Source organism: Bacillus rossius, chromosome 11 (genome assembly GCF_032445375.1).
Source record: "Bacillus rossius redtenbacheri isolate Brsri chromosome 11, Brsri_v3, whole genome shotgun sequence".
Lineage (NCBI taxonomy): Eukaryota > Metazoa > Arthropoda > Insecta > Phasmatodea > Bacillidae > Bacillus > Bacillus rossius.
In genome coordinates, this window is record NC_086338.1 from 14928631 (window position 1) to 14941579 (window position 12949).

Sequence of the window (12949 nt, forward strand, 5' to 3'; positions counted from 1 at the left end):
TGACGTTCCGGCAACGGGCGGCGTCCTTGGCACGGGCTGCGTCGGCGAGTCGAGCAGCGTCTTTTCCGGCGTGGTTGGCGTCGGCGTGAGCGGAGTCGTTTTCGGCGTGGTTGGCGTCGGCGTGAGCGGCGTCTTTTTCGGCGTGAGTGGTGTCGGCGTGATCGGTGTCGGCGTGAGCGGCGTCGGCGTTTCGGGAAGCGTCGAGGCGTGTCGTGGAGGATTTTCCAGCGTCTCTGCCTCGTACTGCGCCTGGGTGGCTAGGTAGGCAGTGCACCGTGCGCACGTGAAGGTAAAAAACTTGCGCAGTACGGTCCATTCACGTTCGCCGATACAGCCACGATGCCACAGGCCGGCACATTCCTGGCAGCGGTATCCCTCGCTACTACCTCCGGGACACGACCTAGCTCCACATTTCGTCACGCCGTGTATGCGGTACTCCGTACAGTAGCCACACTCGTATCCGGCGGCGGTCCTGCCATGCAAGTCCCAACTCGGGCGGGGAAAGTAACACCCGATACACTCGTCCGGATACGGATACATGTCTACGCACGTGGTACTCTGCACACGAACAGTCCTCACGAACACATCAGCACTGTGTTACTTACTGCGCTCGGAGTCCGTTGTTTGTGCGCGGATTCCTGGAAGCGTGCGCTTGGCTGATCACGTGGCCGGCGCGCCAGAGTCCCGCTATGCGCTCCGCGCGAACAATAGTTCCGGCGCGAACTTTAGTTCCGCGCGCTCCGCGTAACAACCGCCTATCTCACACGCTCGTACAGGTCTGGTTTTCGCGGAAGATGTAACTCGCCCCACGCTCTTGGGCGCCATTTGAGGGCTGATCGCGCATTGCCGGTGATTTCGAGATGTTAACTATGGGCGCCACCACGTGGAAGGGCACGTGGACCCGGCGGAGTCTCTCGCTCAGGGCGTGACGTAGCCCAAGTGGGGACGAGTTACCAGCCCTTTCTATCCTAGCTACCCAGACCTGGCCCGCTCTAGGCGTCGGGCACGCCACACTCCTAGACTCACTCACCACGTGATTAAATAAGTACTCACTTTATATTTATTCTCCAGATTTAATTTCACTAACACGTCTCTCTACACGCCCGTTACACGTTACACATTACACGGTTAAAAAGCCTGAGGCACGAATCGGTTTAGGTGAAGGCATGGTCCACACACGTGGCCATGCTGCAAAGTTTACTTATTACACGGTGATGAAAGAAACTCGACTGAGACAATTAATTAATTAAACAGTCCGCTGACCGAGAGCTGCCCCGAGGATGACGAGCGAAAGAGATTCAGAAATACTTAACGAGACAGAATTACTTGGTCAGTGCAGAACAAAGGTTGAAGTCCCCGGGGTGCTGGCGCGTCTGCTCTCGGTCAGTGATGAAGATCGACTGGGCTGAGCTCATCGCTCGCAGGTGGCAACATGGCGCCCTTCGCGCCAACACAATTACCGTTACTGTATTCTACGACTCCGTGCCCCGGCGAAAGTTGAGTAAATTACAGATAAACATTAAAAATATATAAAAATTACTGACAATGGAAAGTTTGTTACTATTTACTTATTTAATGATAATTCATATAAAAGCATTCCTATCCTCGTCCAAGTCCGTGCCTGTTCGGGTCCGCCCGGGCAACGTCTATAGTTATTTAAGGTAACCTATTTAAATTACAGAAAACACAAGTAAATTGCACAACACTGGGGCAAAGACGAATGAAAACAAAAAGGGTTTACAAATAATATTAAAACGTAGCAAATTAGGGGTGCGGCGCACTGCAGCTAAGCGCCCTCTTGCCGGGCTAGACACACACGCACACACGCACGCACGAGCGGGAGGTTTGAACTGAAACGGTGGTTGGGCGGTGTCATATCGGGCTCAAAGGGGCCGCAGGCCCGGACGACGTCACGTTATACATCAGACTTTCAAAATTTCCAACACAGTTTTCACTAATCACTCTAAAAAATAAGTTTTTGTAGAAACGAATAAACTCCTTATTCCTTGCATGAGATAAAAAAAAAGCTCCAAAACCTGGACGGACCGTCATAGCCATAGGATAAGCGACATATATGTGAACAATATGCTCCTGTATTGTTAGGTGTGGAACTATGAATAAATATCATAAGTATATAATGTGATTAAGAATGTTGTGTACAAGATATTAAGTAAAGGGGGCGTGGCTGTAAGTTATGATTAAATGGTAGAGAGAAATACAAATGAGATAACATGTAATGTGAGGCATATGAAGATATGGTGATATGAGGAAAAGGAGATAAAGTAACATTAGGAATACGAAATAAGAGATAAAATTTTGATAAAAATGAGAGTACAGGTATGCAAGTAACAAAATTATAAATATTTTAGAAAACAATTCAAATGAAGAGAGAACAAAGTGTTACTTTGAAACTTAATCAGACTAATAAAAATGCAGTGTCTTCGGACATACTTTTCACCTCTACATACAAACTTTAATTATTTCAGTTTAGGCCTGTATAAGGTACTATTACAAATTTATTTCTGCCGACACCTACAGTGGTCGAAAAACTCTCTTATAACCAGCAAGTGTTAAAAAGCTATGCATTGTCATCCTCACTAAGTACTCTGACTAAACATGGGAATACTGTATTCTTCAGCCAAAGAGTCCATTAATAGTTTCATATCCACTTTCTTGTATCTGAGACACTCAACTTCACAATGGCTTGATATTATTAATGATATTAATATAGTAATATGCTGGTGTCAATAAGTCAAATATAATCATTTTTAAAATTTAAATATACTATTGTGCTATGCAGAGTATTACATCTCAATGAAAAAATATATATATATATATAAAATTGTATTAGGATAACTCTATATGAAAGCTAACACATGTGAGGACTGCAAAAGTGGCAGTTTAAAACTACTATTCTAAAAAAAAAAATATTTATAATAAGGCACAGGAAAGTTATTATTGCACCCTGAGTTATGACCTCCATCACAAATAAAGAATATTGATTTGTATCAATATGCGAAATAATACTTTTGGGTAGGAATACCATGCTCTGCCCATAGAGCGAAGCACGCAGTATGCGTCAGCAGTCCTGGGATGTGTCCACAGCAAGGGCTTCCGCCTCTGCGTTGATGATGGGCACTTGCTCCTCGTCCTTGCTGATCCTGTTCCAGGGCTGCTCGTCGACGGAGCCCAGCGCGAAGAAGACGAGGTACGGGGCGGCAGACACCGCAGCCGACACGTAGAACACCTTGCTCCAAGCGGCCAGCGTCTGCTGCTCGACACCGACGAGAACACCACAGGTAAAGTACACAACTTGAGAACAACAACAAAGGCACAAATGTAGTCTTTACCTCGACACCAACAACACAGCACAGCTATAGTCTGCTGCTAGACACCAGCATTGCAAGCACAGATGTAGATAGCTGCTCGACACAAACCAAACAGCTCAGCTGAAATCTACTGCTCGAGACTAAAACAACAGCACATCTGTTGTCTGCTGATGGACACTAATATTAAGGGCACAGATGTAGCCTGCAGCTTGAAACCAACAACACAGCACAGTTATAGTATGTTGCTTGACACCAACGACAAGAGCACAAGTGTCGTCTGCTGCTTCAGACCAACCGCACAGCACTGCTGATGTCTGCTGCTCATGACAAAAAACACAAGCACTGTAGTAGTCTGCTGTTCGACACAAACAAAACAGCTAAGCTGTAGTTTGCTGCTTTAGACTAACAAGATAGCACACCTACAGTATGGTTTTTGACACCACAACACAGCACAGCTGTAGTCTACTGCTTGAGAACAACAACACAAGCGTGGCTTTATCTCTGCTTGAGACCAACAACATAGCACAATAATTGTAGTCTGCTGCTCAACCAAACAAGGGCACAGGTGTGGTCTGCTGCTTGAGACCAACCACACAGCACAGTTGTAGCGGTTGCTTAACACAAACAACATAACACAGAAGTAGTCTGCCGCTCAACATTAAAAACACAGCACAGCTGTAGTCTGCTGTTTGACACCAATAACACAAGAACAGCTGTAGACTGCTGCTCTAGAACAAAAAACACTAGCTCAGTTGTAGTATGCTTCTTGAGATCAACACCACAGCACCGCTGTAGTCTGCTGCTCTACACAAACAACACAGCAAAGTTGTGACTGTGTTGTGTAGCTAGTCTCAGATATCACACTGCTCAAAGGTAATAAATACCTCTCTCTACCACTGTTGCACTTTTAAAAGTGTGTTTAAAAACTACTCTATGTGGTTTTCAGTATTCCAAAACATTCATCACGCAATGCTTTCCAAGTGACAGTTGGGATATAAAAATGAAACACTGATTTTAAGGAAGCATGTGAATGAACAGTGTTATAACCTACATCCTGAACAAAGGTGTACGCTATAAAGCTGAAGTTGGTAAATTGTATTGACAGACAACCCATACAGCACAAGTGCTTAAGTTGTTCTATAATTTAAAAAAAAAACTACAATTTTATCAGAAAGGCAACAAACATGACATTTATGAAATGTATGTATCCAAAACATAGAGTGCTGTATAGGAAATTACAGGCAGTCAAAATTAATTGCATTACTCTGAGTTACACATGCTAAGTTACATGTAAAAACTTGAATATCAAAATGGCGATAGGGTGGCTGAAAACTACATACCGTAATCCAAAATGAATGATGGGAAAGACATAATCGAATATGGCTGCAATAAGTGGAATGACAGAGCATGAGAAAATTGAATTTAAGATAGAGGACGGAAATGGCATAATTCGAGATGACGACCGTTGATAGTTTGATATAGCAGTGCAAGGATATACATATCCATTGCTCTAATACTTACAAATAAATTAATATTAACCAATATGGTGGACAACTCAGAAACAAATATATCATGCATGAACCGGCCAATCAGGTGGTTGGTAGGGGGGATACTAAACTACAAAGGGGAAATGAGTGCCTTCTTAGAAAATTGTGGGATGGAAAAAATTTGATAGGGACATTTTGTGGGAAAATAGGAAATTTTGAGGAAAAACTGTGACGTCGTCCAGGGCTACGCCCATCTGAGCCCGATGTGCCACCACCTCCCTCCCCTCCTGTTAATCCTCCCGGCTGACGTGTTTTAAATAGCGCGCCGCCGCAAGAGGGCGCTGTAGAATCAGTGCTTCGCTCCCCAAGATATAATAATACTGTGCAATCTTTTGTTTTGTTCCCCAAGTGCCATATGTTTTTATATTAAAATTTATTGTAATTTTTATGCATTTCAATCACTAACCACGTCCGCGGCACGACGAGAGACAGGGTAACTGTTCAGGGCGCTTGGCGCCAAACCCCCCCCCCCCCCCCCCCCCCCCCTCTTCGCAACGCTACCTCTGCGGCCATTGCTCGCGCAGTCGCTTCCCGTCGCCAGCTGAAGAGAGACGCTCCGTTCCGGCTCTCCGAGGAAGGCGTTTGCATAGAGCCATTGTGTTTGCGTGCTTCGAGTGTTGTTTGTCGGCGTGTGGGGTGCCCTGAGATCCCACTGCGTGGTTAAGGTAATTGCGAAAGGGGGAAACGAGTCACGCCGCCACACGGGCTACGTCACGCCTGAGACAGAGTCTTCTCGCCGGGTCCGTGCCCCCTAGACACGGTGGCGCCCACTAAAAGTACGTTATAAATACTACAGAATCCCCCGACCTTGTCAATTGGCTCCCAAGAGTGTGGGGCGTGACAAAAAGCTGCCTTAACCACCAAGACCGGATGCGCGGGAGTTGTGCGATTGTTAACCGGAGTGCACGGAGCCGAGCAGCCATTGTCCGTGCAGCGCGCCTAACGGTACTCCGTCGCGACCGATCCAGTGACCACTAGCGCGCTTCCAGGAATCCAGGCGCAGCAGAGGCATTCCGCATCCCGGGAGCGGTAATTTTGTTGCAGTGCTTATGTGAGTTGAACTAATGCGAGCATGGCAGACGATAGACGACCGGCAGCTGGAGTGGGCTTAATTAAACCAGAGCTCGTGTTTAATATAAACAGTATGTATTGCGTCACGTACGCACGTCCGAGGCACGTGGGGGGCGTCACGGGGGCCTCGTGGATGGACACGTGCGTGTGTCTGGAACGCTGCGAACCACGCCTGGACGGTTTTGCGGGGCGAATGAATTCATTCGGGATAGAACGTTTGAAGTGTACTGTGGCAACCTGTACTGGAGAGGCGGGCAAAGACGCTTGGTGCCGAAACTGCCGGGCCTTCAAACACGTGCGGTGTATGGACCAGACCGAGCAGGCTTCTTCACGCGACAGTTGGTACGACTGCACCGAATGTCAGGAGGTGAAGTTCGCAACACGCAGGGCGGCGTTCGCCATGGGGACGCGAGTCTATGTCGAGCCAACAAATGCGTGCGCGCGACCTACGCCTGTGGGTCACATCGAGCTGCCAGAATTTTCTGGACGGACGTGTGACGACCCGGGGAAGTTCGTGCGAGTGTGTCATGAGAGACTGAATCGGTACGGCGTGCCAGACGTGGAGTGGGCAGAGCGCGTGGGAGGCGCGCTAAGAGGGGAGGCGAAGACGTGGTGGAGCATCGTCAGTGAATTCGACATGCCCTGGTCGGAGTTCACACGGCGATTCGAGGCGCGGTTCGCGGACGTGAAAGCGGAGATGAAGGTCAGGACGGAGTTGTACTGTCTGGAACAGAGTCTGAATGAATCGGCGGAGGCGTTCATTGTCAAGAAGCTCCGGCTACATAGACTGCTGTTCCCGGCGAGCGGCCCGGAGGGATTGTTGGAGCGCATCGTCGAGCTGATGCGTCCGGAGCTACGCCCGCATCTACGACATGCAACCCGCCAGACAGCCGAGGAGTTCACGCAACACGCGCGCGCCGTTGAGTATGACCTGAAGTCGGTACGGTCATCCAAATCGACAGTACGAGCAGAGACCGTGACAGCCGCTGACGCAACGGCTGTGGTGCCGTACTTCCCATTCGCCAACAACAGTCGGCAGGAACGCCCGGCACCGGCGTGGCGTAGACGCGAGATTGGCGTGGGGCCGCCACCGCAATGCCACTTGTGCCCGAGTGGCACCTTCCACTGGCATGAGGACTGCCCAGTGCGCAACCGATATCGACCAGCAGCCCAACGGAACGATCCGTCAGGAAACGGGCAGCCGGGGGCGACGCGCTAACACGGCCCGCCACCCCCGCGCAACCGGCTATCACAACAACAACAGCTGGACCAAGCCTGGGGCACGTGAGCGTGGAGGAGTGCGTGCTACTTCGCATCCCGGTCGTGGTCAACGGGCGGGCAGTCAGTGCCCTCATTGACACCGCCGCCAGCCACAACTGTGTGTCATCACAGTTCGCCGAAGGGACGCCCTTCGAGGCCTGGCCGGGCCAACTCCAGCTGGCGACCACTGGGAACGCCTGCCACACCAGGGGCGTCGTAACGCTGCACGTGGACGTGCGCGACCAACGTTCAAGCACCACGGCGTTGGTGGTCGACGACCTCCGAGACGACGTTATCCTGGGACATCCGTGGCTGTACGACCAAGGTGCCATGATCGAGGTACGCGATGGGTGCGTACATGTCGGCAACCAGGGCCGCCGTACAGTGTATGGCCTCGGACGCTCACCGCCACCAACCAAACACCAGCTCAGTCTCGCTACTTTCAAGCATGGGGTGCCCCGTGAGCACCAGGCAGCTATCCAGAGTGTAATTGTACCCCGCAGTGACGTGTTCGCGACTGCCGATCCGCTGAGACGTACGACGGTCGCAGAGCACTCTATTCCTACTCACCCCCACACCCCTATGTTCATCCCTCCTGGCAGCTACGGGCACACGGGGAAACAGACCATCCTGAATCAAGTGAGGGAAATGTTGCGAGATGGCATTATCGAGCCCAGCGAGAGCCCATACAACTTCCAGGTCGTGCTAGCGGAAAAAAAAGATGGCACTTTACGTTTCTGCGTTAATTTTAAACCAATTAACAAGGTAACAGTAAACGCACCACCTCCACTGTTGAACATCGCAGATACAATCGCGGGGTTGGGTAATGCAAAGATTTTTTCCTCGTTAGATCTAAAAGCGGGTTACTGGCAAGTACCCATACGCCCAGAGGACCGCCCTAAAACCGCTTTTACGACTCCGGACGGCAGACGGTTTCAGTTTTGCGCCATGCCCTTTGGATTGCAGGATGCACCCGCCACGTTCCAGAACATGATGACGCGTGTATTAGGGGACTACGCGGGCAAGTTCGCGGCCGCATATCTTGATGACATTATCATTTGGTCACAGACATGGAACGAACACGCGCACCACCTCGCGTTGATCCTAGAGCGACTAGCCGCCCACGGGCTTACATGTAACCCCGAGAAATGTCACGTAGGTACAACGGAACTAGATTTTTTGGGCCTGGTCGTGAATGCGGAGGGGAATCGGCCAACGTCACAACAACTGTCTGTCATTGTAAACAAGCCTATCCCAAACACTCGTAAGCAGCTGCAACGGTTCATCGGACTGGCCAATTGGCTACGTGCGTTCATACCAGAGTTCTCTGTCATCGCCGCACCACTAACGGAACAGCTGTCACCAAAAAAGTCCTACCGGTGGACCACGGAAATGCAAGCAGCTTTCGAGGAATTGAAACAGCGTTTCCGGCAATGTCACTTGCTGGCCCGACTAGATCCAGGGAAGCAGATAATTGTACAAACGGACGCAAGCCAACAGGGAATAGGAGCCATATTGTTACAGCTTGGAGATGCTGGCGAGCCTCGCATAATTGAGTACACGAGCGCCAAGTTCGGGGCAGTAGAGCAACGCTACAGTGTGAATGAGAGGGAGTGTTTGGGCATGGTGTGGGCCCTGAGGAGGTACAGGCCACACCTAGAGGGCCAGCATTTCATACTGCGGACAGACAGCCAGTGCCTGAAATGGCTTGCCACTATGCAGGGGCAGCGGTCAAAATTGACGCGGTGGGCTATGGTCCTGCAAGCACTCGACTTTACTGTGGAACACGTCGCTGGCAAACAGAACGAGCTGGCCGACGAGCTGTCGCGTAACCCAGACGACACGGTAGAGGCGCGGGACAACGCGGACTGGGACGAGCTCCTCCCACCCACGAGCGGCACACCGACACCTAGGCCACACACACTTAGTCAGGCTGCGGCGCTGTGTGCGATCACAGATGTAAACAATACCCCCACCCTACCGCCAGGGGCGGAACTAGACGATCTAGACGCATTCGTGCGCGCGGCACAACGCAGAGACGAACACACGCAAGGGCTAATACGTCAGTGCGGGGAGGCGGCGTGCGAGGGGTATCGTGTGCTCGAGGGATTGTTACAGGCACGCACCGCAGGCACTCAACAACCATGGTGGACATTTGCACCCGCAGTGACGCGACGCGAAATATTCACAATGTTACATGTGAACAGACTAGCCGGACACCCGGGTATGGATCAGACTGTACGTGCAGTACGAGACCTCTTCTTTTGGCCCGGAGTTAACAAGTATGTGAGGGACGGCGTGCGAGGATGCCGACACTGCCAACGGCGAAAGGCGCAGCGAGCCGATGGGCGAGAACAACAAAGACCCCGGCGACCATCCGAGCCATTTCACACTGTCGCTCTGGATTTGATGGGGCCGTACCCAAGGTCAGCACGCGGGAAGAGATTCCTGTTGGTTGTGACGGATTGCTTCACGCGCTGGGTCGAGGCCTTTCCGCTGTCAAACTGCCACGCTGGCACCATTGCACGCACCATGGACACAGAATTTTTCCCGCGCTGGGGCTACCCACGCGTTGTGTTGACGGATAACGCGTCACAGTTCTCGGGACGGAAGTGGAGGGTGCTATGCGAGGCGTGGCGAGTCACGACGCATACCACGCCATTGTACCACCCCCGCGCTAACCCCACCGAGAGGCGCAACCAGGAGATAAAGGCGCAGCTGAGACTCCGGCTGGCTGAAGACCACACCCTGTGGGACACGCACATCCCGGAAATCACTTATTGCCTGCGGCGCCGTGTGAACACAGTTACCGGCGAATCTCCAGCCACACTCGTGCAAGGACGTAACCTACCCCTGCCCGGCCAGTACCGGGTGCAAGAGAGATGCGCGGAGGACAGGGAAGAATCCCCAGAGGAGCGCGGGCGGAACATCGCTATGACGCATGAAGAGGCTCGTCGCAGGCAGGCGGCCTACCAGGCGCAACACACACCCGTCACCACACGACCACCGCCGCCACTGACACCTGGGCAGATGGTGTACGCGCGTCTACATCCACTCTCAGCTGGAAACAAAAACTTCTGTGCGGGGCTTGCACCCAAGTGGATCGGCCCCATAGCAGTGTTGCGCATACCAGGTCTCACCGCGGTCGTAGTCACACTTCCGAGTGGTCGTGCCGCGAAGTACCATCGGGATGATGTACGAATCGCGCACGGAGGCGGGGAAGGAGGCCCTGAGGGAGAGGGAAGCGAACCCGTGACCCCCACAGTTACCGAGGACCAACATCACGCCAATGCTGCGACATCAACCCCTATGGAGAACGAGGGCGCAGGATTCCAGGGGTTTCCAGGAGTGGAAGTGGAGTCACCAGTTCCAGCCCCACGCAGAACGGGCCTGACAAGACAGCTGTTCACAGAGACAGACGGAGAGGACTCTCCCTTCCGCGGGTTCGCGGAAACAGACGAACTGAACTGTCGACGAGAGGAGACGGTATGCCCTTGCCTCTGATATGGACGCCAGACGAAGCGGACGAACGACCAGAGTCGCCGGACAGCCATGAGATGATGTGGCCATTCCACTATTCCATAGAGGACTCAGACTTTCGGGTCTTCGTGGAAGAACCCGCAGAATCCGAGGCAGGTGAAGGAGAGAAAGAAGCACCCGAGCCCGCTCCAAGGTACAACCTCCGACCCAGGAGACATCCAAGGGCACGGAGCTGCTGCTCAGCTGGCGAAATGTAAACATTGCCACAGGGAGCGCGAGGTAAACAATGCCACGCCCACTCAAGGTCGGGAGATGTCATCACATCGGCCTACTTTAGGAGGGGGCAATTGACGTCGTCCAGGGCTACGCCCATCTGAGCCCGATGTGCCACCACCTCCCTCCCCTCCTGTTAATCCTCCCGGCTGACGTGTTTTAAATAGCGCGCCGCCGCAAGAGGGCGCTGTAGAATCAGTGCTTCGCTCCCCAAGATATAATAATACTGTGCAATCTTTTGTTTTGTTCCCCAAGTGCCATATGTTTTTATATTAAAATTTATTGTAATTTTTATGCATTTCAATCACTAACCACGTCCGCAGCACGACGAGAGACAGGGTAACTGTTCAGGGCGCTTGGCGCCAAACACCCCCCCCCCCCCCCCCTCTTCGCAACGCTACCTCTGCGGCCATTGCTCGCGCAGTCGCTTCCCGTCGCCAGCTGAAGAGAGACGCTCCGTTCCGGCTCTCCGAGGAAGGCGTTTGCATAGAGCCATTGTGTTTGCGTGCTTCGAGTGTTGTTTGTCGGCGTGTGGGGTGCCCTGAGATCCCACTGTGTGGTTAAGGTAATTGCGAAAGGGGGAAACGAGTCACGCCGCCACACGGGCTACGTCACACCTGAGACAGAGTCTTCTCGCCGGGTCTGTGCCCCCTAGACACGGTGGCGCCCACTAAAAGTACGTTATAAATACTACCGAATCCCCCGACCTTGTCAACTGGAAATTTCGAGGAAATTCGTGGAAAATAGGGGCATTTCTGGGAAAGCGGTGATGTCAGGGGTCTGTAACGTTGCAAGACCCCTGCCCTCCTAGCTAAATATTTTTCTTTTAAACTGTTTTCATGCATGTAAACATTTCTTAAAAAGTACTGCTAAGAATATTTGTACAGTTTTTATGTATTTTAGGGTTGATATTTGCTCTAGCTGTATGTTTTAAGAATGTACTTTGTATTTTAACAGACATTTTAAATCATTACTATTTTTTATGTAATTGTTCACAAATAAGTCGTTGTACTGGATTTTTGCCTGTTTTGGCCTACTTTTTCAGGTTTTTCTAAATAAGTTTAATTTTGTCAAGTAATTTATTATGATTGCGGTTACCTAATGTTCTAGAACAATGGACTTGGTGTGGGATGTATTAGAAAGAGGCAGGTATATGAGACCTATGAGTGCGAGTGAAACGGTGATTTCCCCACCAAGAGAGAGACAGAAACTATATCTCGTCACTGCGTGTGAACTGAAGGAGAACTACTCTTCCACAGTGTTAGAGAGAGAAGGAGAAATTGAATCCCCTGTTTCTATGTGTGGAAATGGTTTTCAGTGTATATGTTCTGTGTTCTGATTGGCTTGTAATTGTTAGTGTGAATGAAGAGTGTATGTGATTGGTCGGTGAGGTGATGTGACTGCCCTTCCTGCATGGAGGAACCAGTGCCGTGGTCTCACCAGTCGTCTGTCGATCGCTGCACCAGGAGTGCGCGTTCGGTGGCTTTCTCACAAAATATGTAGTAATTGAGAAGGATAAATTTAACGTTGGTAGCTAGAGCCATGCCGAAGATGGTAATTTATTAATCATTTGTTGTTTTTGGAACTTTTTGGACATTTTTAACTAGAAATTACGGCTGCCGACTTCGGCGTCTGGCTCATAGCGAAATTCGTTTTTGCTGGGTGCGGCTATGTTTGAGGCTGCACTGATTTCGTGTACTTACAGTAAAATGTTACTGAAGGACTTAACCTACGTTATTTTTCGTTAATTAAGATCGACCGAGCTGCGAGCAATTCTCGACAGGCGGATGTACAAGTTGAATGAGTGAGAAAAATTTTGAAAGTGATTGGATTCATCTGTGCAGCATTCTATATTGAATAATAAAACAAAAACTACAATTGGCACTTAACATCTTTTTATTTTTATTTTTTGTATATAACGAAACGTTATAGGTCAAAAGTTACAAGTCCTGAATCCTGCTCCTGGCTCCTCTGCACTCGGACCTATAA

The 12949-nt window shown here is 50.7% G+C and overlaps 1 protein-coding gene across 1 annotated transcript in view; it reads right to left on the minus strand.

Annotated features, from left to right (window-relative positions):
* Positions 1 to 3065: 3065 nt before the first annotated feature.
* Positions 3066 to 12949, minus strand: part of LOC134536673 (uncharacterized transporter slc-17.2-like) — a 74654-nt gene continuing 64770 nt past the window's right edge. The window contains exon 9 of the mRNA XM_063376508.1: positions 3066 to 3271. Coding sequence (XP_063232578.1) covers positions 3080 to 3271 — 192 coding nt within the window. The 3' untranslated portion in view covers positions 3066 to 3079. The remainder of the gene's footprint in view (positions 3272 to 12949) is intronic.